We start from the raw sequence: 22,504 nt of genomic DNA on the forward strand, positions 1-22,504 counted from the left end.
GAATAGGGTGTTGTACCTGCCCAGTCTGATTTACCCCAAAACAGCATTCATCTTGTGCATGATGCAGATGTCCCCTTGGGCAGTGATTAGCATGCTTAGGCCCACTTGTTTTCTTTTTTAAAATTTATTTATTTTGACAGATAGAGTTAGACAGTGAGAGAAACAGAGAGAAAGGTCTTCCTTCCGTTGGTTCACCCCCCAAATGGCTGCTATGGCCGGAGCTATGCCGATCCGAAGCCAGGAGCCAGGTGCTTCCTCCTGGTCTCCCACAGGGGCCCAAGCACTTGAACTATCCTCTGCTGCCTTCCTGGGCCACAGCAGAGAGCTGGACTGGAAGAGGACCAACTGGGACTAGAACTGGCACCCATATGGGATGCTGGCGCTGCAGGCAGAGGATTAACCAAGTGAGCCGTGGCATTGGCCCCTGCCCACTTGTTTTCAAGGGCAACTACAGCCAGAGAGTTCATCTAATTTTGGAGGGTGGAGAAGGAGACTGTGATCTGTGTGTTAAATCTAGCTAAAATCATCCCAATTATTCCTGTGGTGGTCCCTGCTACTCCAGCCAGGATGCTGATTCCCATCACCGTGGGGGGGCTGTGGACCAACTCTTTCAGAGACCCCAGAAGTGATGTGTAAGGGAAAAGGTATGGGGGCTGAGGCACTGGCAATGGATATAGTAGATAAGACATAGGCCAGGGGCCGGCCTTGTGGCCCAGTGGGTTAAGCTGACACCTACAATGCCAGCATCCCATATCTGCGAGCTGGTTTGAGTCCAGACTGCTCCAGTTCTGATCCAGCTCCCTGCTAATGTGCTTGTGAAAGCAGAGGATGATGGCCCAAGTGCTTGAGGCCCTGCCACCCATGTGGGAGACTCAGATGGAATTCTGGGCTCCTGGCTTCAGCCTGGCCCAGCCCCAGTCATTGTAGCCATTTGGGGAATGAACCAGTGAATGGAAGATCGCTCCCCCTCTCCCCTGTGTCACTCTATCAAATAAATGAAAAATAAATTCAGTTCTAAAAAATGAAAGTAAAAAATAAATCCAGCAAGAACAGCTGGAGAAGTATTGGCTATAAATGAAGTGCAGCCTGAAGTGGCCTGACAAAGGGAGAGGAGTTAGCTAGGAGTACAGGTTGGAAGCAGAGGGAAAAGACTGTGGAGGGCATGTTTTACTTATCTGAGCTCCTTTGAAAGTGTAGGCACAAGTCCTCCAGGGGTTCTGTTGACCGAGTACCTCTTGGTTCTGGGTCTTCTCGATCTTCAGAGCAGTGTAGCTTAACTTGGATGGTACATCCAGCTAGGAATGCCAGGTGCCTATTTTACTGTAGTGTGGAAAGTAAGACAAAAGGAAAGGAAAAGGGAGGTAATACATCAAGCAGGGTCCAATAAGGAGACAGAAATGACATCAGATCTTAACAGTAGCATTTTTTAAAAGAGATTTATTTATTTATTTGAAAGGCAGAGTTGCCGGTGCCGTGGCTCAATAGGCTAATCCTCCGCCTGTGGCACTGGCACCCCGGGTTCTATTCCCGGTCGGGGCACTGGATTCTGTCCCGGTTGCCCCCCTTCCAGGCCAGCTCTCTGCTGTGGCCAGGGAGTGCAGTGGAGGATAGCCCAAGTGCTTGGGTCCTGCACCCCATGGGAGACCAGGAGAAGCACCTGATTCCTGGCTTTGGATCAGCGCAGTGCGCCGGCAGCAGCACGCCGGCCGTGGTGGCCATTGGAGGGTGAACCAATGGCAAAAGGAAGACCTTTCTCTCTGTCTCTCTCTCTCACTGTCCACTCTGCCTGTCAAAAAAGAAAGAAAGAAAGAAAGAAAGAAAGAAAGAAAGAAAGAAAGAAAGAAAGAAAGAAAGAGTTATAGAGATAGAGGGAGAGATAGGAAGAGGGGGAGAACTTTCATCTGGTTCATTCCCCAAATGACCACCACAGCTAGGGGCTGGCAAGGCCAAAGCCAGGATCCTGGAACTCCATCTGAGTCTTCCATGTGGGTGGCAGGGGACCAGGCACTTGGACCATCTTTAGCTTCTTTCTCAGGTACTTCAGCAGGGAGCTAGATTGGAAGAGGAGCAGCCAGATCCCAAACAAGTGTTGGTTTGGGATGCCAGTGTTACAAGCTGTGGATTAACCCACTACATCACAATGCCAGTCCCAACAATGATTATTTAATATAAAGGACTATTAAATGGGTATAGAGTTGTTTGTAGATAACTGAAAAAGTGAAAGAGCATTAAGTCTGTAGGAATTAGCTACCACCCCTGGAGAGAGGGGGCAAAATGAAGACATTGGAATGATTTAAACTCAGAAATTGAGAAACTTAGGAGTTGTGGTGATAAAATGCAGACGTCTGGGAAGGAGCACTGCCCAGACTGCCCTATAAGTGCTGGAGAAAACCACGGGCTGGATTCAGCTTCTGTCCTGGAAGGAACAGATGCTGCCAGAATCGAGAAGGTTCCCAATGCTCAGAGGCACAGACACATCATGGGAACCAGACAGGCAAGAACAAGTCCTTTCTATTTGCTCAAGCCCTAAAGCCTCCCTCTAGCACCCACTACTAGAAAATCCTAATGTGGAACCCACAAGAGAACAGAAATCTCACTTGGAGAACCTACACCCAAGACTCTCAAAGCAGAGAATAGAAAGATAGATTTGGAGCTGAGATAATAATTATTGGCACAGGTAAATATATCATAGATTAAACTAATAATTTAAAAGTTATTCCATGTGGGGCAAGTGGTGTGTTACAATGGATTAAGCTGCCACTTGGGATGCCCACATCCCATTTTGCAGCATGAGTTCTAGTTCTGACTTCTCTTCTGATCCAGCTCCCTGCTAATTTACCTGAGAGGCGGCAGATAATGGCCCAAATATCTGGGCCCCTGCCACCCATGTGGAAGACTCAGATGAAGATCCTGGGTCCTGATTGGAAGGTGTCCGGCAGGTAACAAACCTTCCCAGGCAGATGAATCAATTAATTCACAAGCTTTTATTGGGATTCTGTTCCCAGGTGAGATTCACCGGTCCCAACAGAGGGGGGGCCAGGGAAGTCGCACGTCAGAGGTTAGGAGGGCTCCTTTTATAGATACAGGGTGTGGGGGCTAAAGGTTGAGGCAGGTCCGATCCTCACTGGTTGACCTTTAGGTGCCTGAGGAGGCACCGACCAACACCGCAGCTGCCCTTGATAGCAAAATGGACCTCGCTTTCCAGGTTGTTCGCATGTGAATGGAAGGATTTGATATCATGTAAGCCAAGAGAAGGGGAGCATGACTGGAAAAGGAAGGAGTGGTCCGTGCTGTGAAATGATGCAGAAAAACATCTGCGGAGAAGGGAGTTGTTTGTCGGAGTTACCATCCAAGAGGCTCTTAGTTACCTTGCTGAGAATAGTATTGATTGGTTGAAAGGGGAGTGGATTGAGAAATCCAAGACATGAAATAAAGTTGAGATGATTCTTTCAACAATCTCAGGTTGAAAGGTTTCTTGCTGGCCACATCTATAGACTGGAGAGTCAAAATAAATGATAACAAGTAATTGGACCATTGAGTAATGAGTCTATATTGATATAAATAAATAAATGGGGGAAGCTCTTCCAGTAGGGTACCAACCAATGAGTGCACGAAGAAGAAACAATGGGTTAACAAGAATCACCATTTTCCACTAGCAAAGTAGTCATGGCATCAGGAAAGAAACGTTGTGCATGAGAAAGCTGATAGATAAAAGCCCGATAAGGAACATGATGTTGACGTACTTTCAAATATCTTCCCATAAATTATTAACCAATTTCAATGGGAAAATTGTCACTATATAAAGGAAAAGCCTAGTGGACACCACTTTAACTGAGTGATCAGAGCAAGTACACAGCGTCGAGTGCTTCTGGTGTAACGAACTGAGAACACCACTACGTCACTTCCACAATGTTCCAACCACAAGTGCACAACCTGAAATGAATTCTAAGAGACATGGGGAAAACCCAAATTAGAGACTTTTTTTTATGAAAAGAAAATGACCTATATGCTTCAAAAGATCCATGGTCACAAAAGACAAGGAAAGACTGAGAAACAGATTAAAGAACAGTAAAGCAGAGTTTGACTTTTTTTTTTTTTTATTATTTGAAAGGCAGAATAGAGTTTGGCACTGTGGTGCACAAGGTTAAGCCACTGCCTGCAGTGCCAGCATCTCACATGGGTACCGGTTCAAGCCTGGCTGCTCCACTTTCAACCCAGCTCCCTGCTAATGGCCTGAGAAAGCAGCAGAAGATGGCCCAAATATTTGGGCCCCTGCACACACGTGGGAAGCCTGGAAGAAGCTCCTGGCTCCTGGCTTTGGCCTGGCTCAGCCCTGGCCATTGAGGCAATCTGGGGAGTGAACCAGCAGATGGAAGATCTCTCTCAAATTTGTCTTTGAAGATCTTTCCTTTTTTTTTTTTTTTTTTTTTTTTTAAGATTTGCCTATTTGTTTGAAAGAGTTGCAGAGAGAGAGAGAGCGAGAGAGAGAGCTTCCATGTGCTGATTCACTCCCTAGATGGCTGCAATGGCCAGAAATGTGCCGATCCAAAGCCAGGAGCCAAGACCTTCTTCTGGGTCTCCCACGTAGTTGCAGGGGTCTGAGAACATGGACCATCTTCCACTGCTTTCCCAGGCCAAAGTAGAGAGCTGGATTGGAAGTAGAGCAGTCAGAACTCGAACCGCTGCCCATATGGGATACTGGCACTGGCACTGCAGGCCGTGGCTTTACCTGCTAGGCCACAGCGCTGGTCCTGGAAGATATCTCTCTCTCTCTCTCTCTCTCTCTCTCTCTCTCTCTCTCTCTCCTCTCTATCTCTGCTTTTCAAATAAACAAATCTTAGAAAAAAAAAAAAGGAATGCCAGAGTGAGTGCTGTCTAGACAGAGAACCCAAAGCCTGTAGGATTGGCAGGTGTGTGAGTTGTGGGGGTATTTTGTTATGGAAACCCAAGCAGATGAATTTGCCTCTGTTCAATTAAAGATTTTGCTGGTTATAGATTTAACTTTGGAGATATCATTCCATTGTCTTCTATTTTTTTAAAAGATTTAATTTACTTATTTGAAAGACAGAGTTACAGAGAGAGGTAGAAACAGAGAGAGAGGTCTTCCATCCACTGGTTCACTCTCCAGATGGCCGCAATAGCCAGAGCTGTGCTGATCCGAAGCCAGGAGCCTCCTCTGGTCTCCCATGCGGGTACAGGGGCCCAAGGACTTGGGCCATCTTCTACCGCTTTCCCAGGCCACAGCAGAGAGCTGGATTGGAAGAGGAGCAGCTGGGAAGAGAACTGGCACCCATATGGGATGCCGGCACTTCAGGCCAGGGTGTTAACCTGCTGTGCCACAGCGCCGGCCCTAGCTTCTGACTGTATTTTTGCTGTTTGAGATGTCAGCCGTCAGTCTGACATCTAGGGCAGAATTTGACTTTTTTCTTCATCTGTTTTTAAGGATCTTTTCTTACTGAGATGTTTAGTTGACAATCTGTTTTTTTCTTTTCTTCTCCTTCTCCTTCTCCTTCTCCTTCTCCTTCTTCTTCTTCTGGCAGAGTTAGACAAAGAGAGAAAGAGAGAGAGAAAGGTCTTTCTTTTCCGCTGGTTCACCCCCTAAATGGCCGCTATGGCCGGCGCACTGCACTGATCCGAAGCCAGGAACCAGGTGCTTCTCCTGGTCTCCCATGCGGTGCAGGGCCCAAGCACTTGGGCCATCCTCCACTGCACTCCTGGGCCACAGCAGAGAGCTGGCCTGGAAGAGGGGCAACCGGCACAGAATCCGGCGCCCTAACTGCGACTAGAACCTGGTGTGCCAGCGCCGCAGGCGGAGGATTAGCCTATTGAGCCACAGTGCCGGCCTAAAAACCACTATTTTTTTTTATTAAGTAAACATACTTCATATTTTTTCTAGTTGTCCCCATATCTCACATTTTTGTAGTTTTGATTTTGCTGATTTTTTTTGTATTGCATCTAAGTCTTGTTGTCTTGCTTCTGGTATGTTTCACAATTTTTGAATGCAAGCAGTTTTTAAGATTTATGTATGTGTGCATGTATTTATTCATTTGAAAGACAGACTGACAGAGAGCTCTATCTTCCATCTGCTGGTTCACTCTCCAAATGGCTATAACAGCTGGGCTGGCCCAGTCAGAAGCCAGGAGTCCAGGACTCCATTTGGGTGTCCCATGTGGGTAGCACGGGCTTAACGACTTGGACCACCCTCTGCTGCTTTCCCAGGTGCATTAGCAGGAAACTGGATCAGAAGCAGAGCAGCTGGGACTCAAACTGGTGCTCAGAAATGGGATGCTGGTGACTCAAGCAGCAACTTAATCCCTGCTGCTCTTTTGCCTTCTTATCTGTAGAAAAATTCTTAGAGATTTGAGGGAATGTTATGTTTCCCCAGAAAGCACACAGGTTTGGTTCTGCCAGGTGCCTGGGAGTAACATGAGTCTAGGACCGCTTACTTTTACTTTAAATGAAAGACTTTCTGAGACATCCAAGTGGTGTCCATTGATGGTGAAAGCCGGCTATGGCTGTGAAGATTTGGTACACTGCCTTCTTCTGCAGAAACGGTCTTCTCTGTGCTCCCCTGGGTCAGGGTAGAGATTCCTAATCACCCTGGACGTGAGGACTATGCAGCCCTCGGTGACGCCAGCTTGCTCGGGGCTTTCCTATTAGACTTACCACCCTGGGTAAACCTTTGGGTTCTGTTTTCTTTCATTTGCTATAAAACAGATGTTAAAGAATGAAACACAAACCAACCCATGTAATAAAGTTGCAAAAAACTGAATACACACACAATTGAGCACAGTGAAACGGGGGAAAGAAGAGCAGTATGGATCGTGCCAATGTAAATATCCTAGTTGTGGCGTAACAAGTGGAGCTGCCGCCTGTGATGCCAGCACCCCACGAGGCACCAGTTCGTGTCCCAGCTGCTCCACTTCCAATCCTGCTCCCTGCTGGTGGCCCGGGAAGGATGGCAGAGGATGGCCCAGGCGCTTGGGTCCCTGCCACCGACATGGGAAACTCAGATGAAACTCTTGGCTCCTGGCTTCAGCTTGGTTCAGCCCTGGCCATTGCAGCCACTTGGGGAGTGAATCAGCAGAGGGAAGATTTCTGTCTCTCCCCGTCTCTTTCTGTAACTCTGATACATAACTCAAATACATGCATGAATCTTTTTTTTTTTTAATCCCAGTTGTGATGTTTTCTATAGGTCTGTGAGGTTTTCACAGTAAAAGATAGCAGGGCTCTCTGGATATTATTCCTTACATCTGCCTAATCTACAACTCAACCAATAAAAATTCCCCTCCCAAACCCACAGTTTATGTAAAATTACATTCATATCTGACCAAAATGTTAACAAGTAATCTCCTTCCTCTGAATCACAAAGTTCAAGGTCTCAGCATTGCTGTGGTCCTCGCCACAGTCCCCCCAGGCCCTCGGTCAGCACAGCAGCGGAACCCTCAGAAGCGCTCAGCTGGGGCAGATGAAGGAGAGGAGCAAGTCCACCTCATTGCGCACAATGAGTCTCCCTGGGTGGATGCTGTCCGGCAGGGCCAGGCTGGAGGTCATTTCCCAGGCATCCACAAAGGCCACCCGGAGGCCAGCAAAGGCAGCTCGGAGCAGCCGGTTCACCTGCAGGGTGAGCCAGTCACTGCCGTACACGGACTTGTAGCCGGTGTTGGCCAGTTTGATGACCACAAGCGTGCGGGGCTCCCGGGCCAGCAGGGCCGTCACAGCTGCCCGGATGCCTGCCAGTCGTCGCATGAAGATGGACGGAGGGAAGGTGGTGAAGTGAGCTCCCAGACCCAGCACCACCACGGTGTGGGGACCCCCTGCCAGGCCCCCCAGCTCGCGGGCCACAGAGTGCAGGGAGGCCACTGGTGTGCGGAGGGAGCGCAGGGGCCAGCTGTGGGCCCGCCAGTGCAGCACGATGCCCCGGGTGGTGTCCACGGCCATAAGGGGCCCCACCTGATAGGTGACGTGCAGATCCACGGGCTTGAGGGCTGTCGGGAGGATGAGAGAGAGGGATAAGGGGTTAATAAAGGGCTGTGTGCTATTCTCTTGAACCAGTAAAATTCCAGGGCGTTGCTGAGGCATAGTGGGTAAAGCCACCACCTGCCGTGCTGGCATTCCATATGGGCACCTGTTCAGGTCCTGGCTGCCCATTTCTGTCCAGCTCCCTGATAGTGGCCTGGGTAGGCATGGAAAATGGCCCAAAGGTTTGCACTGCTGCAGCTGCATAGGAGACCCGGAAGAAACTCCTGGCTTCCTGGCTTCAGCCTGGCCTAGCCCTGGCCATTGCAACCATCTGGGGAGTGAACCAGCAGATGGAAGACCTCGCTCTCTCGCTCTCTAACTCTGACTTTCAAATAAATAATCTTTTTTTTTTTAAAGGAAAATTCCAGTCCCTGCTTGTTTCCAGGATACAAGCATTGTGCCGATAACTCATGCTTCTCTCCTCAGTGTTCAAAGTTGCCAAAGATCTCACTGTTATCCACCCAGGCTCCTTTAGACTTAGTCTTAGCTCTGTAGTGCTGATGCCCCTCTGCTGGTCGATCACTCCCCCAAACCACCGTCTTGTCTTCTCTCTGTAACCTTACATTATCCCATTGTTTTCCTACTGTTCTGGTCATTCTTTGCTTAGTCGTTTGCTTCATATTTCCCTTGCACTTTGCAGATGAAGGCATTCACTACATTTCTGTCGGTGGCGCCCACTTTTCTCCATCAACTGCCTCGTGGGAAAATTCACTCACTTCCAGCTTTTCAGAGGTTTCCTAAGAGCTGGGGCTTCCTGACCTTTGACTGCACGCTCCACAAGCCCAGCTGCTTTTTCTCTCTAATGTTTCTCCAATGCCTTAAACGTGATATGTGGGAAGTGAATCTACAGTTTCTGCATAAATCTTGCTCACTACTTCCCGAACCTCCTCCACCACCCAGACCAGTCAGCTCCTCCTTGAATGGCTTTCAGTGTTTTCTCCTTTTTTCTCAGTTCTCCAAGGCATATCTGGTGCTGCTCTGTGTCTGAATCTAAATTCAGATCACTCAACAAGTCCTATTCCTTCTTCATTTTTAAGATTTTCTACTTCCAACTCTTGCATTCAACTTTTAAAAAAATGTTTATTTATTTGATAAGGAGAGGGAGAGAGAGAGAGAGAATGAGAATCTTGCATCTGTTGGTTTACTCCCCAGTGGGCATAACAGCTGGGTCTAGACTATTGCTTTGAACTCCATCCAGGTCTCCTGTGTGGGTACAGGAGCCTAAGCACTTGGGCCATCTCCTGTTGCTTTCCCAGGTGGATTATCAGGCAGATGGATTGGAAATGCAGCAGCCAGAACTTGAACTGGCACTCATATGGGATGCCAGCCTCACAGGTGGTGGCCCAACCCTCTATGCTACTATGTGAACCCCTTGCATCCAATTTTTAATTTAGGCTTGTAGTACTATTGGCTGCATTCATCTAGCAATATTCCACAAGTACAGATTGAGGTATCTTCTCTCTCACAGGCACTGTTCTGTTCTGGATACTTTTATATAAAATGGTTAAAAAGAGACATAAATCCTTCTGCTTATGTAACACACACACACACACACACACACAAAGGAGAGGGGAGGCATTTCCTAATGTTAAAGGAATATTGGAAATTTTGAGGATCTGAAAGGTTTGTGTTCTTGAAGCACAAGGAATGATATGAGATGAAGTTAGAGATAGAGTCAGACCATGCAGTTAATGATTTTGATTTTGGGGTTCACTGAACGAATTATATGATTCTATTTCCACTTTAATTTTATTTATTTATTTGGAAGGCAGAGTGACAGAGGTGGGGAGAGAGAGAGAGAGAGAGAGAGAGAGAGAGAGAGAGATTTTCTATCTGCTGGTTCACTACACAAATGCTTACAATAGCCAAGTTAAAGCCAGGAGCCCAGAACTCCATTCAGGTCTCCCACATGGGTGGCAAAGACTCCAGTACTTGAGCTATCACTTGCTGCCTCCTGGGGTGTGCATGAGTAGGAAGCTGAATTAGAAGTGGAACCAGAACTCAAACCAGGGCACTCCTATACAGGATGTGGGCGTTCCAAGCAGCAGTAGCTTAACTGTTGAGCTGCAACACCTGCTTGCTCCTTTGCAAAAAATGGGTAGAAGCAGAGACACCAAGAAGTGAAAAGGGGAGCCCAGTTTGAAGGACTTTGCTGTAGGCTTAGCAATGGCCAAGAACAGAAAGAAGTAGAGATAGAGGGAGGGGGTAGGTTCCAGATGTTTCCGTTATAGAGTAGATAGTATAGATAATTAATTGAATGCTGGTATCAGAGACCAGGAGCTGTGCTTGATTTCTAATTTAAGAAGTAATGAAATAATAGCACTTACTGTGTTTCAGGAAATCTGGATTATATTTTAGTTATGAGGGAGGGGTAGGGTGATCCAGAGGTTAGTACTATATTAAATGTTTTAAAAGATTTATTTAAAATGCAGAGTGACAGAAAGAAGGGGAGACAGAAAGAGAGATCTCCTATCTGCTGGTTCACTTCTCAAACAGCTGCTTCAATGGCTGGAGCTGGTCCAGGTTGAAGCCAGAAGCCCAGAACTCCACGTTGGTCTTCCACATGTGTGGTAAGAGCCCAAGTACCTGGGCCATCTTCTGCTGCCTTCCCAGATGCATTAGCAGGGAGCTGGATTGGAAACAGAGCAGCTGAGACTTGAACTAGCGCTCTGATATGGGATGCTGGTGTTGCAGGCAGCAGCTTAACCTGCTGTGCCACAACACTGCCCAGTACTAACTTTTAAAATAGTTGAGAGACATCTACATGGAGATATCAGGGTTGCAGCTGGAGTTCATAAAAGAGGTCTGGGCCAGAAAGATCAATTTGGGATTTATTATAATTATGGATGTTGCCATAGCCATAGGAATGGGCAAGATCACAACAAGGGGTAAGAGAGCTCCAAGTAGAACTACAAAGATCTTCATTATTGAGAAGCTAGGTACAAGAGGAGAAGACTGAGAAAATAAAAACCAGAAACATAAGAGAAAAACAGGTAGAAATGATGACATGGACATCAATAGACTTAAGATGTTTGTCCTATAATCAGTTTAATGTTTCACCTATTCAACTGAGATAAAAAATCCAAACAATAGTCCTTTGAGATGAGAAGGAAACAGACCCTCTCATTCACTGTTGTTGAATGTGTAAAAAGGGGAATTGAGCAATGTTAAACAAATTTATATGTGCATTTACAATCTGACACATTCAACTCCTGGAAGTCTGTCTACCCAACACCTGGACAAATATGACATATCTGGACAAACTAATTCACAGTGGCATTGCTTGTACAGAAAAGATCTGAATAGGACCGAGTATCCTGTGATAAGACACATCTGTGCAATGAATATTGGACAGCCAATTAAAAAAGCTGTACTAAGACTCAACAGTATTCTGCCTACAATTAACTTAAGCCTTCGGCACACGCACAGACTGAAAGTTAAGGGGTGGAAATCGATATACCATGGAAACGATAGCCAAAAGAGAGCATACGTGGCTATACTTCTAACAGACAAAAGAGACTTTCAGTCAAAATCTACACCAAATGACAAAAGAGGTCATTATAGATGATAAAGGAGTCAATTCATCAAGAGAACATAATGGGCCGGCGCCGCAGCTCACTAGGCTAATCCTCCACCTGCGGCGCTGGCACCCCAGGTTCTAGTCCCGGTTGGGGCGCCAGATTCTGTCCCGGTTGCTCCTCTCCCAGTCCAGCTCTCTACTGTGGCTCTGGAAGGCAGTGGAGGATGGCCCAGGTTCTTGGGCCCTGCACCTGCATAGGAGACCAGGAGGAAGCACCTGGCTCTTGGCTTTGGATTGGCACAGCACGCTGGCCGCACCGGCCATTGCAGGGTGAACCAACAGAAAAGGAAGACCTTTCTCTCTCTCTCTCTCTCACTGTCCACTCTGCCTGTCAAAAAAAAAAAAAAAAAGAATATAACAATTATAAATATAAATGCGCCTAATACTGGGGCACCTGAAATTAACAAATTTCAAATTAACAAAACTGAAAGAAGAGATGGCAGTATAGTGATAGTTTCAACAATGGATAAGTCATCCAGACAGAAATTCAATAAGAACAGTGGATTTGAATAATACGCTATACCAAATGCCCTAACAGACATATCCAGGATATCCAACCCAACTGAAGAAAAATACACATTTGTTTTTCTCTTCCACACAGGAGCATTCTTCAAGACAAATCATAAATTGGCTCACAAAACAAGTCTAGACAAAGTTAAAGAGACTAAAATCAGATCAAGTATCTTTTCTGAATACAGTGATGTGAAACTAGAAATCGATAATGGAAGGAATTTGGGCAAATTCCTAAGTATGTGGAAAATCTTTGGGGGGCTGGCATTGTGGCACAGTGGATTGGGCTGCCACCTGCAACCTCAGCAACCCTTATTGGAGCACCTATTGAAGTCCTGGCTGCCCCACTTCTCATCCAGCTCCATATTGGTCTTCCTGGGAGGGCAGGAGAGGATGACCCAAGTACTTGGGCCCCTGCTGACCATGTGGGAGACCTGGATGGATTTACTGGCTCCTTGTTTAGACTTAGCCCAGCCCTGGCCATTGCAGCCATTTGGGGTGTTAACCAGCAGAGGGAAGACATCTGTGTGTGTGTGTGTGTGTGTATGATGTGTGTGTCCCTCTCTCTCTAACTCTGCTTTTCAAATAGATAAAATAAATCTTTAAAAATGATACCACAGAAATACAAAGGATCATAAGAGACTACAATGAACAATTATATACCAACAACTGGGTAACCTAAAAGAAATGGATAAATTCCTAGAAACATACAACCTATCAAGATTGGATCATGAGCAAATAGAAAATATGAACAGATTGGGGACAGCAATGTGGCGCAGCGGGTTAACACCCTGGCCTGAAGCACCAGCATCCCATATGGGCACCGGTTCTAGTCCCGGCTGCTCCACTTCCCATCCAGCTCTCTGCTATGGCCTAGGAAAGCAGTAGAAGATGGCCCAAGTCCTTGGGCCCCTGCACCCACTTAGGAAACTCAGAAGAAGCTCCTAGCTCCTGGCTTTGAATCAGCGCAGCTCCAGCTGTTGCAGCCATCTGGGGAGTGAACCAGTGGATGGAAGACCTCTCTCTGTGTCTCTACCTCTCTCTGTAACTCTGTCTTTCAAATAAATAAAATAAATCTAAAAAAAAAATATGAACAGATAATAATGAGTTAGGAGAGCAAATCAGTAATACAAAACCTTCCAACAATGGAAAATTCAGGACCAAATGACTTTTTTTAAAAAAATATTTATTTATTTATTTATTTGAAAGTCAGAGTTACACAGAAGAGAGGAGAGGCAGAGAGAAAGAGAGGTCTTCTAACTGCTGGTTCACTCCCTAGATGGCTGCAACAGCTGGAGCTGTGCCAGGAGCTTCTTCCTGGTCTCCCATGTGGGGACAGGGGCTCAAGGACTTGGGCCATCTTCTACTGCTTTCCCAGGCCATAGCATAGAGCTGCATCTTCCTTGGCAGGAAGAACAAAGCTAGAGGCATCACTTCCTGATGCCAAAATAGCAAGTTATCTGAGAAAGAAATTAAGAGAATGATCTCATTTACAATAATATCAAAAAGAATAAAATTAGGAATAAATGTAACCAAATAAATGAAAGTCTGTGTACTGAAAATTTGAAACATTGATGAAAGAAAATATATAAGGCACAAATGAAGAGATAGCCCATGTCTGTGGCTTGGAAGAATGAGTATTGTAAAAATGTCCATACTACTCAAAGAAACCTATAGATTCAATGCAATCGCTATCAAAATTCCAATGACATTTTCACAGAAGTAGGAAAACAATCATAAAATTCATATGGAACCATGAAAGGTTTGGAACAACCAAAGCCATCTTGGCAGGAAGAACGAAGCTAGAGGCATCACTTCCTGATGCCAAAATATATTACAAAGATGTAGTAATCCAAACAATATGATATTGGAACAAAAATAGACACATAGACCAAAAATAAAGAGTCTCAAAATAAACCCAAGCATTTGTGGTCAACTAATTTTTGACAAGAACATTAATTGTACACAATGGGGAAAGGAGTCTCTTCAATAAATGGTGTTGGGGTGTGGGATGCTGTGGCACAGTAGGTTAAGCTGCCATCTGCAACCCATATGGGCACCTATTTGAGTCCTGGCTGCTCCATTTTTGATCCAGCTCCCTGCTAACGTGCCTGGGAAAGCAGTGGAATGCCTGCACCCATGTGAGCAACCCAGAAGAAGCTTCTGTCTCCTGACTTCACCCTGGCCTAACCCCAGCCATTGTGGCTATTTGAGGAGTGAACCAGCAGATGGAAGATCAATATTTCTCTCTTTCTCTCTCTCTCTGCCTCTCTGTAAATCTGCCTTTCACACAGTGCCACCACGATACCACACAGTTTACTTTCTGGTACCAAGGGGGAGAATCATAACTGCACCATGTTGGTGCTAGGGACCAGATTGCCATTCCCTGAACCAGTCAGTCTCATCACCACTGATGGTAAATGGTCAAATATGATGCGCCTCCCAAACAGCCTGAAAACAGAGTGTACACAAAGACTGAAGTTGAATATCTCCAAATTCCAGTACAGCAACCACAAGAAATCAAGGACAAACTAAATGTCACCATAATGAAGCAACTGGGCAACTCCAGAAGGTGGAGCATTGGGAAGAACAGTTGGCTCTGATTCTTCCATAAACAAGAATCAAGATAAGAAGCGCAGGCAATCAGATCCTGGAATGGGTCATGGCTTTAGCAAACAATTCCAACCTTGAATAGACCCAGAGGAGCTGGAAATTTCTTTCCACACAGAAATCTGCACACAGATGTTTATAGGACCTTTGTTCATAATTGTCAAAACTTGGGAGCAATGTCCTTCAGTAAGCTAATAGATAAACAGAGCAAAGCATCCAGAGTTTGGATTATTCAAGGCTAAGAAGAATTGAGCCATCAAGTTACAGAGGGAACTTAAGTGTATATTACTTACATAAACCAATGGGAGAAGATGTGTACTGTACAACACCAATTATATGACACTCTGGAAAAGGCGAAAAACTCTGGAGACAATAAGATCTGTGTTTTTCAGGGTTTTGGGTGCTGGAGAGGAAGGGATGAACAGGCAGAGCACAAAATATGTTTAGGGCAGTGAAAACCCTATGGATGATGCTGTTCTGGTGGATACTTGTAGTTATTCAGTTGTTTAAACCCACAGAGAATACAACACCAAAAGCAAAACTTAATGCAGACCATGGACTTTGCGTGATCGTGATGAGTGACAATGATGTGCCAAGGTGGGTTCATCAATGGTAACAAATTGTATCAGTCAGATTTGTGTTGCTTTAAGGAGCATCTTGGGGGGAGGAAAAGGTTGATTTTGGCTTACGGTTTAAAAGTTCACAGTTCAAGATCAGAAGGGCTCATTAGTCTGGCATCTGGTGGAGGCTGGCAATGGCGGAGCCGGTGCAGAGGAATGATCACCTGGTGATTTGGCAGCAGAGAGAGACACAGGAGGCATGCCTGGCTTGTGTAACCAACCCTTTCATGAGAACTGCCTTCTGAGAACAAGCCCCTGATGACCCCAAATCCTCTCACCAAGCCCCCACCCCCAGATGCCATCATTAGCTCAAGTCTCCACCCTGAATCCATCAACCATGAGCATGAGATGTTGGAGTTTAAATATCTGCATGAGTTTAATTCATAACACAAACGTACCACTCTGGTGGAGATGTTAAAAATGGGGGGCCTCAGCCGGCGCCGCGGCTCACTAGGCTAATCCTCCGCCTAGCGGCGCCGGCACACCGGGTTCTAGTCCCGGTCGGGGCGCCGGATTCTGTCCCGGTTGCCCCTCTTCCAGGCCAGCCCTCTGCTGTGGCCAGGGAGTGCAGTGGAGGATGGCCCAGGTGCTTGGGCCCTGCACCCCATGGGAGACCAGGAAAAGCACCTGGCTCCTGGCTCCTGGCTCCTGCCATCGGATCAGCGCGGTGCGCCGGCCGCAGCGCGCCAGCCGCGGCGGCCATTGGAGGGTGAACCAACGGCAAAAGGAAGACCTTTCTCTCTGTCTCTCTCTCTCACTGTCCACTCTGCCTGTCCAAAAGAAAAAAAAAAAAAAAATGGGGGCCTCTGTGTGTGTGTGTGTGCGTGTGTGCGCGCGGCAGGGTAGGTGGAGGATATATAAGAGATCTCTGTATCTTCTTCTCAAATCATGCTGTGAATTTAAAATTGTGATAAAAAATAAAGTTTTAGGTGACCAGCATTGTGGTGCAGTGGGTCAAGTCACCAGTTGTAATGCCAGCGTCCGTATCAGAGCACCAGTTTGAGTACTGGCTGCTTTGCTGCTGGTCCAGCTCCCCGCTACTGTGCCTGGGAAAGCAGCAGAGGATGGCCCAAGTACCTGGACCCCTGCCACTCATGTGGGAGACCTGGATAGATTTTCTGGCTCCTGGCTTTGGCCTATCCCAGTCCCAGCCATTGCAGTTGTTTTCAGAGTAAACAAGTGGATGGAAGAATTCTCTATCTCTCTCTTTTTGTCTTTCAAATAGGTAAATCTTAAAATGAAGTTTAGGCCGGTGCTGTGGCTCACTAGGCTAATCCTCTGCCTGCAGCACCAGCACACCGGGTTCTAGTCCTGGTCGGGACACTGGATTCTGTCCCGGTTGCCCCTCTTCCAGGCCAGCTCTCTGCTGTGGCCAGGGAGTACAGTGGAGAATGGCCCAAGTGCTTGGGCCCTGCACCCCATGGGAGACCAGGATAAGCACCTGGCTCCCGCCTTTGGATCAGCGCGGTGCGGCCATTGGAGGGTGAACCAATGTCAAAGGAAGACCTTTCTCTCTGTCTCTCTCACTGTCCACTCTGCCTGTCAAAAAATAAATAAATAAAATAAACAAAAAATTAAAAAATGAAGTTTAGAAAACCCAATTTTATGGACTTTTAAGGAATAAGTCAGGAAGTTTGACTTAATGGAATAGCAGATTTAAGCAAATATTCAGGCTGAAAAGGAAGGGCACAAATGCTCTGATCACAGATTGGTGATGGGGAAACAGAGACGCTGCTTGCTCTGATTTGATCAGTGCACACTGTGTACTCATACCTGTGCTGTATGCCAAATTGCAACCTGGAGGCACATGCCATTATTGCATATAATGACATAGATTTCTAAACGTATTTTTCGATTATTCATTTTGTTAGATGTGGTAATCTTATTTGGGTTATGTATAAAAATATTGTGAGTTTTATACATTGTGTTTCTTGATTCCATTAACTTTTTGAAGGCCCCTGGTAGGTCATAACTTGTCAAATTCTTATTTTAAATACATAACATTCATTTTATAAAGAGAGGGAGAGAGAGAAAGAAATCTGTCTATTGGTTCACACACACACCCCCAACTGCCTGTAACAGCTGTAGCTGGGCTGGAACCCAGAACTCAAACTGATCTCCTAGATAAGTGGCGAGGACCCAAGTACTTGAACCATCACCTAATGCCGCAGGGTGCGTGTTAGCAGGAAGCTGGATTGGAGATGGAGTGGGGACTTGAACTCAGGCACTCTGCTAAGGGATGTGTGCACTCCCAGGAAGGGAACCTTGGATGATACTGACCATGGTGATGATACAGTGAGTTTCCAAGCTTTTTAGGAATCCAAGAAAGTATCTGAGCTTCACATCCAAAATTGGAAATAATACTAGGGAGCCTTTCCTCCAGTATGTGGTAAGCAAATGCTACAGTTCGCTTGTTGATGATTTTATGACCGAGTTTATAGAGATTATGGTCACTGAACAAGGGCCCAATCTGATGGGCAACCTGGCTGGTATTTCTACTCTACCTTCCTACTCCCCAAACATCTCTGACACTTTTGCCATCATCTCTGTACTAAGTACTGACTGCCTGGGACATAATTTTACTTGAAATAACTGCTAAAGCTGCTAAGTGTTTGTTTTGTGGGAAGTTACTTCTAAGTTCCACGATCGTTTTGTTTTCCATTAATCTTGACTATGTAGGAAAATCAGAGATTTGGAATTGGATGGATTGACTTTTGGAGAAACTAAGGAAAGCACAGAGATCTGGCAGAAATCACTCAGCTTTAGGTGCTAAGAGAACTACCTTTGCTTTCAAGATACTGGTTAAGCCCAGCAGCGAGTCAAACACACACACACACACACACACACACACACACAAACCAGGAAATTGAGGTGGGGTGGGGTGGAATTTTATGTCCTTTACATTTTAACTTTACTGAAGAGGCTAACTGGAGATTTTATTTAGACACTAAATGGGGAAAGGTTTTGGCACTTACTACATAATTTCTGGTTAACTAGACCAGGAAAGCAGCTCTTGACGATACTTAACACCCTCCCAGCTCTGGTGCCTTTCTCTTTCGCCCACTGGAAGGCACAGCATCCTGCCCACCTCGCCCCAGCTTAGGAGTTTTGCTCTTCAGAGCCTTCCCCTTCCACTTCTTCCTTCCTGAGTCCACAGGTAGCCTACCCCTTCCGTCATGGGCACTCACAGGGCACGGTGTCACGCAGATACTCCCACCACTGCCGAAGCGTGGAGTCCCCCATCATGTGGACGATGTGGCCTGCCAGGCAGCCCCGGATGCTGTCCTCAGTGGAAAAGGAGCGACCGGAGCAGGCCAGTGAGTGCCACACATCTCGGTAGTAGAAGCCAGAGGGCCTTGGGGCTGGGAGCCCTGGGTGGCATGGGGGCCGCGGGGACAGGGCTACAAGAAGGAGAAATCATAAAGAAAACTAACGTTAATATCTCACAGTGCGTTGAGCATTCCTGTATGTTCTTCACACATGCTACTTCATTTATTCTTTTACGAAACCCATGAAGCACTATTCTTAGCCCCATTTACAGCGGGGGACACTGTAATCAAGAATAGGACTGGCAGTTCCTAAAAAAAATTTAAAGTAAAGCTACCATATGATCCAGCAATTCCACTTCTGAGTCTGTAAGCCCTAAGGATCAATCAGTCTGTTGAAGGGGTATTTACATTGCCATGTTCATTGTAGCATTATTCACAGCAGCTGAGACAAGCAAACAGTTCAACATATTGAGTGTCTGTCAGTGGATGAATGGATAAGGTGACTATGGTATATATATACATGAGGTTACATTCAGTCTTTAAAAAGGAAATCCTGCTGTTTGTGATGACATGAGTGAATTTGGAGGGCATTGTACTCAGGGAAGTAAGCCAGATGGAGAAAGACAAATACTGTATGATTTCACTTATTTGTGCAATGTTCAAAAAACATGTTTCTATGTTTCTCATAGAGTCAGAAAGTGGGATGGTGGTTACCAGTGGGTGGAAGCTAGAGGAGAGAGAGAGAAAGAAATCTGTCCATTGGTTCACACACACACTCCCAACTGCCTGTAACAGCTGGAGCTGGGCTGGAACCCAGAACTCAAACTGATCTAGATGTGTGCACTAGAGGGGAACTAGAGGGGAGTGGGGAGATGTTTGTCAAAACTTACCAACTTTCAGTTATCAGTAAGTTCTGGGGATCTAAAGTTCAGCAAGATGACTGTGGTTAATGATGCAATATTGTGTACTTGAAACTTGCTAAGATAGTAGATCCTAACTGTAGTTAATGATGCTGTATTGTATACTTGAAATTTGCTGAGATCATGGGCCCTAAGTGTTCTTACCATAAGAACACTTACATGCTAATTAACTTGTTTGTGGTAATGGTTTCCCAGTGTGTATGTATCACATTGTACACTTCATATATATGCACTTATATTTATAAGCTATAGTTAAATATATCTGGGCAAATAAAAAATCAAAGATAAAGGAGGATACTCTTCCATTTGTGACAACAGAGATGAAGCTGGAGGACATTAGGTCAAGTGCAGAACAATTACTGCATGCTTCTACTTCCTCTGAGGAATATAAATAGTCACACAGACATGGCAGAAGGGAGGGTGAGAGGGAATAAGGGGCTGTGGCAACAGAGAGGTATTGGTCAAAGAGTACAAAGTTTGAGAAACATACGATGAATAAATCCTAGAGATCTACAGCACGGCATAGAGCCTGTAGTTAACAGTGTTATATTGTCTATTTATTTTGCAAAATTTATTTTCATTTTGTTTGAAGGGCAGAAAGAGAGAGCTCTTTCATCTGCTGGTTCACTCCCCAAATGCCCACAACAGCCAGGGCTGGGCCAGGCTGAAGCCAGGAGCCTGGAACCCCATCCTGGTCTCTCACATGGATGGCAGGGGCCCAAGTGCTTGAGCCACCACCTGCTGCCTGCCGGGAAGTGCATTAGTAGGAAGCTGGATCAGATGTGGAGGAGCCAGTACTGAAATCAGACACTCTGATATGGGATCAGGGCACTAAATGACCACCTTGTATTGTATATTTAAAAATTCACTAACAGGATAGACCTTTTGTTAGATGTTTTTATTACATCATCATCATCGTTGTCATAAAGAATATGGGGAGAAACTTTTGGAGGTGATGAACATGTTTATGGCATTAATTGTTTTGATGGTATCAGGAGTGTATACTTACTTCAAACACACCAGTGTATATTCATACATTTAATATATATATAGCATTTTGTATTATAACAGTCATACCTCCACAAAGTGATAAAAAAAAAAAAAGAATGATGACTGACAAGGATAGCATGTGAAACCTGTGCAGCTTCATGGTTCAGCCCACACCACTAGCCACTGTACTGTGCTGGCCTGGCAAGGAGAGACAAAACTGCCAGTCCAGGCATAAAAGTCCCACCCCTCTCCCCCCAGCCTATCCCAGCCCCACTCACCCAGACTGACATTCCCTGTGGCTGCCACAGTGATCTCAATTGGAGAAGTGCCATGCGGGAGTAGCTTGTCAGTCACTTTCCTGAAGAAACAGCGAGTCAGCACTGAAGGTTAGTAAAGCCCAGGTAAGCCTGGGTCAAGGTTGCTGGACTTGTGATTTCTACTCTGCCTAATTAAAAAAAAATTGACATGACTACAGTATAATTAGCAAATCCATAATTTGGGGCAAGGATGATCAAAAAACACAGAAGAGAAATCTTATTGGGAGGCTGGGAGAGACTTCCTGCAATGAATCTACCCTTGTGTCTCTCAGCTTACTAACAGTTAAGGTCGGAAAAGAACAACTGAGCTGGACCAGGTGATCCTCCTCTGATAAATGGACATGCACAAGCCTTCCAGGATAGACATTTTCCCACCGCACCCTGGGGCAAATCGTTTTCTGTTATATGAAAACTCAGTGGGCAGCCTCACTCTCCACATTTTAAGTGTGGACTGTGCATACTGACTTCCAAAAATACTGGAAAGAAGAAGATGGTGTAGGAATACAACTTTACCTGATGAACACCTCTTCAGCGAGGTGACAAATCATGCTAATAACATTGTACCCTTGTGATGGGACTAGAAATGGTTTTCCTTCCCAAACACTCAGCTCCAACCTAATCATAAGAAAAAATTCCAGTACAGAGGAATCCTACAGTGCAATTGACTGGTATTTCTCAACACTGTCAAGCTCATTGAGGACAAGGCAAGTCTCCCGAAGATCGATCACAAAGAGTCGTGACAACTCGGTGTCATGGGCTAACTTGAATGGGATTCTGGAAGAGCAAAAAACCACATTAGGTAGAGGTGGCTGCTCAGCCCAGCCGTTAAAGACCGCCGTTAGGATGCCTACATCCCACAGCAGAGTGCCTGGATTCAGTACTCAGCCCTGCTCCTGACCCCAGCTTCCTGCTGATGCACACCCTGAGACACAGCAGGGGATGGCTCAAGTAACTGGGTTCCTGACACCCTAACAAGAGACCTGGACTGGAGTTCCCAGCCACTGGAAATGGAACCACTGTCTGTCTTTGATTGAGGGGAGCTGGATGAAGGGTTTCCAAGACGGTGTGTACTATTTCTGTAACTTCTTGTGGGTCTCTATTTGTTTCATAATAAAACGTTAAGTTTTCAAAAAGTAATGAATACGTCATTGCAGGTATCACAGAGGCATTTTTGATACTGCTGCCCTTTCCTATTCTACTCTTCATAAGGATGTAGTCCCTATCATGACTTTGGTTTTGATCTGTGTCATTTTTTAAATTTTATTTATTTGAAAGGAAGAGTTACAGAGAGGGAGAAGCAGAGGGAGAAAGAAAGAGAGAGAGAGAGAGAGATCTTCCATCCTGTGGTTCACTCCCCAAGTAGCCACAACAGCCAGGGCTGGGCCAAGCCAAAGCCAGGAGTCAGGAGCTTCTTCCGGGTCTCCCAGGTGGGTGCAGGGGCCCATGCCCTTGGGCCATCTGCTGCTGCCTTCCCAGACACATTAGCAGGGAGCCAGATCAGAAGTGGAGCAGCCGGGACTTGAATCAGCACTGCAGGCGATGGCTTTACCTGCTATGCCACAGCGCCGGCCCCCGGGATCTGTGTCCTTAAGAGAAGGGACAGAAGTGTTCACTGTTCATATAATAGGGACAGGGTTGTTCACTGTCTCCTCTGCACGTGAGGAAA

At 45.9% G+C, this 22,504-nt stretch overlaps 1 protein-coding gene and 1 long non-coding RNA gene across 17 annotated transcripts in view; one reads left to right on the forward strand and one right to left on the reverse strand.

The window, feature by feature from the left end:
* Positions 1-22,504, forward strand: part of LOC138846992 (uncharacterized) — a 43,877-nt gene that overhangs the window by 428 nt on the left and 20,945 nt on the right. The window contains exons 2-3 of one of the 2 annotated variants that reach the window (XR_011384555.1): positions 2,824-2,939; positions 3,206-3,531. The exons of the other annotated variant lie outside the window; for it this stretch is intronic. This is a non-coding gene — a long non-coding RNA (uncharacterized LOC138846992). Of the gene's footprint in view, positions 1-2,823; positions 2,940-3,205; positions 3,532-22,504 lie in introns of those variants that run through there. 2 annotated transcript variants of the gene reach the window in all.
* Positions 109-22,504, reverse strand: part of LOC100347536 (NXPE family member 3) — a 53,149-nt gene continuing 30,753 nt past the window's right edge. For 3 of the 15 annotated variants that reach the window (XM_002721869.6, XM_070064410.2, XM_089320972.1), the window contains 3 exons: positions 20,800-20,879; positions 18,531-18,743; positions 5,930-7,988 (listed from right to left, as the gene is read on the reverse strand). In XM_002721869.6, coding sequence (XP_002721915.4) covers positions 7,456-7,988; positions 18,531-18,743; positions 20,800-20,879 — 826 coding nt within the window. In that variant the 3' untranslated portion in view covers positions 5,930-7,455. Of the gene's footprint in view, positions 1,321-5,929; positions 7,989-15,411; positions 15,507-18,530; positions 18,744-20,799; positions 20,967-22,375; positions 22,425-22,504 lie in introns of those variants that run through there. The other 12 variants (XR_016225809.1, XM_089320966.1, XM_089320964.1 and 9 more) reach the window with 12 other exon arrangements.

This window comes from Oryctolagus cuniculus, chromosome 19, assembly GCF_051225735.1.
Source record: "Oryctolagus cuniculus isolate XC-2025 breed Fujian yellow rabbit chromosome 19, ASM5122573v1, whole genome shotgun sequence".
NCBI classification, from domain to species: domain Eukaryota; kingdom Metazoa; phylum Chordata; class Mammalia; order Lagomorpha; family Leporidae; genus Oryctolagus; species Oryctolagus cuniculus.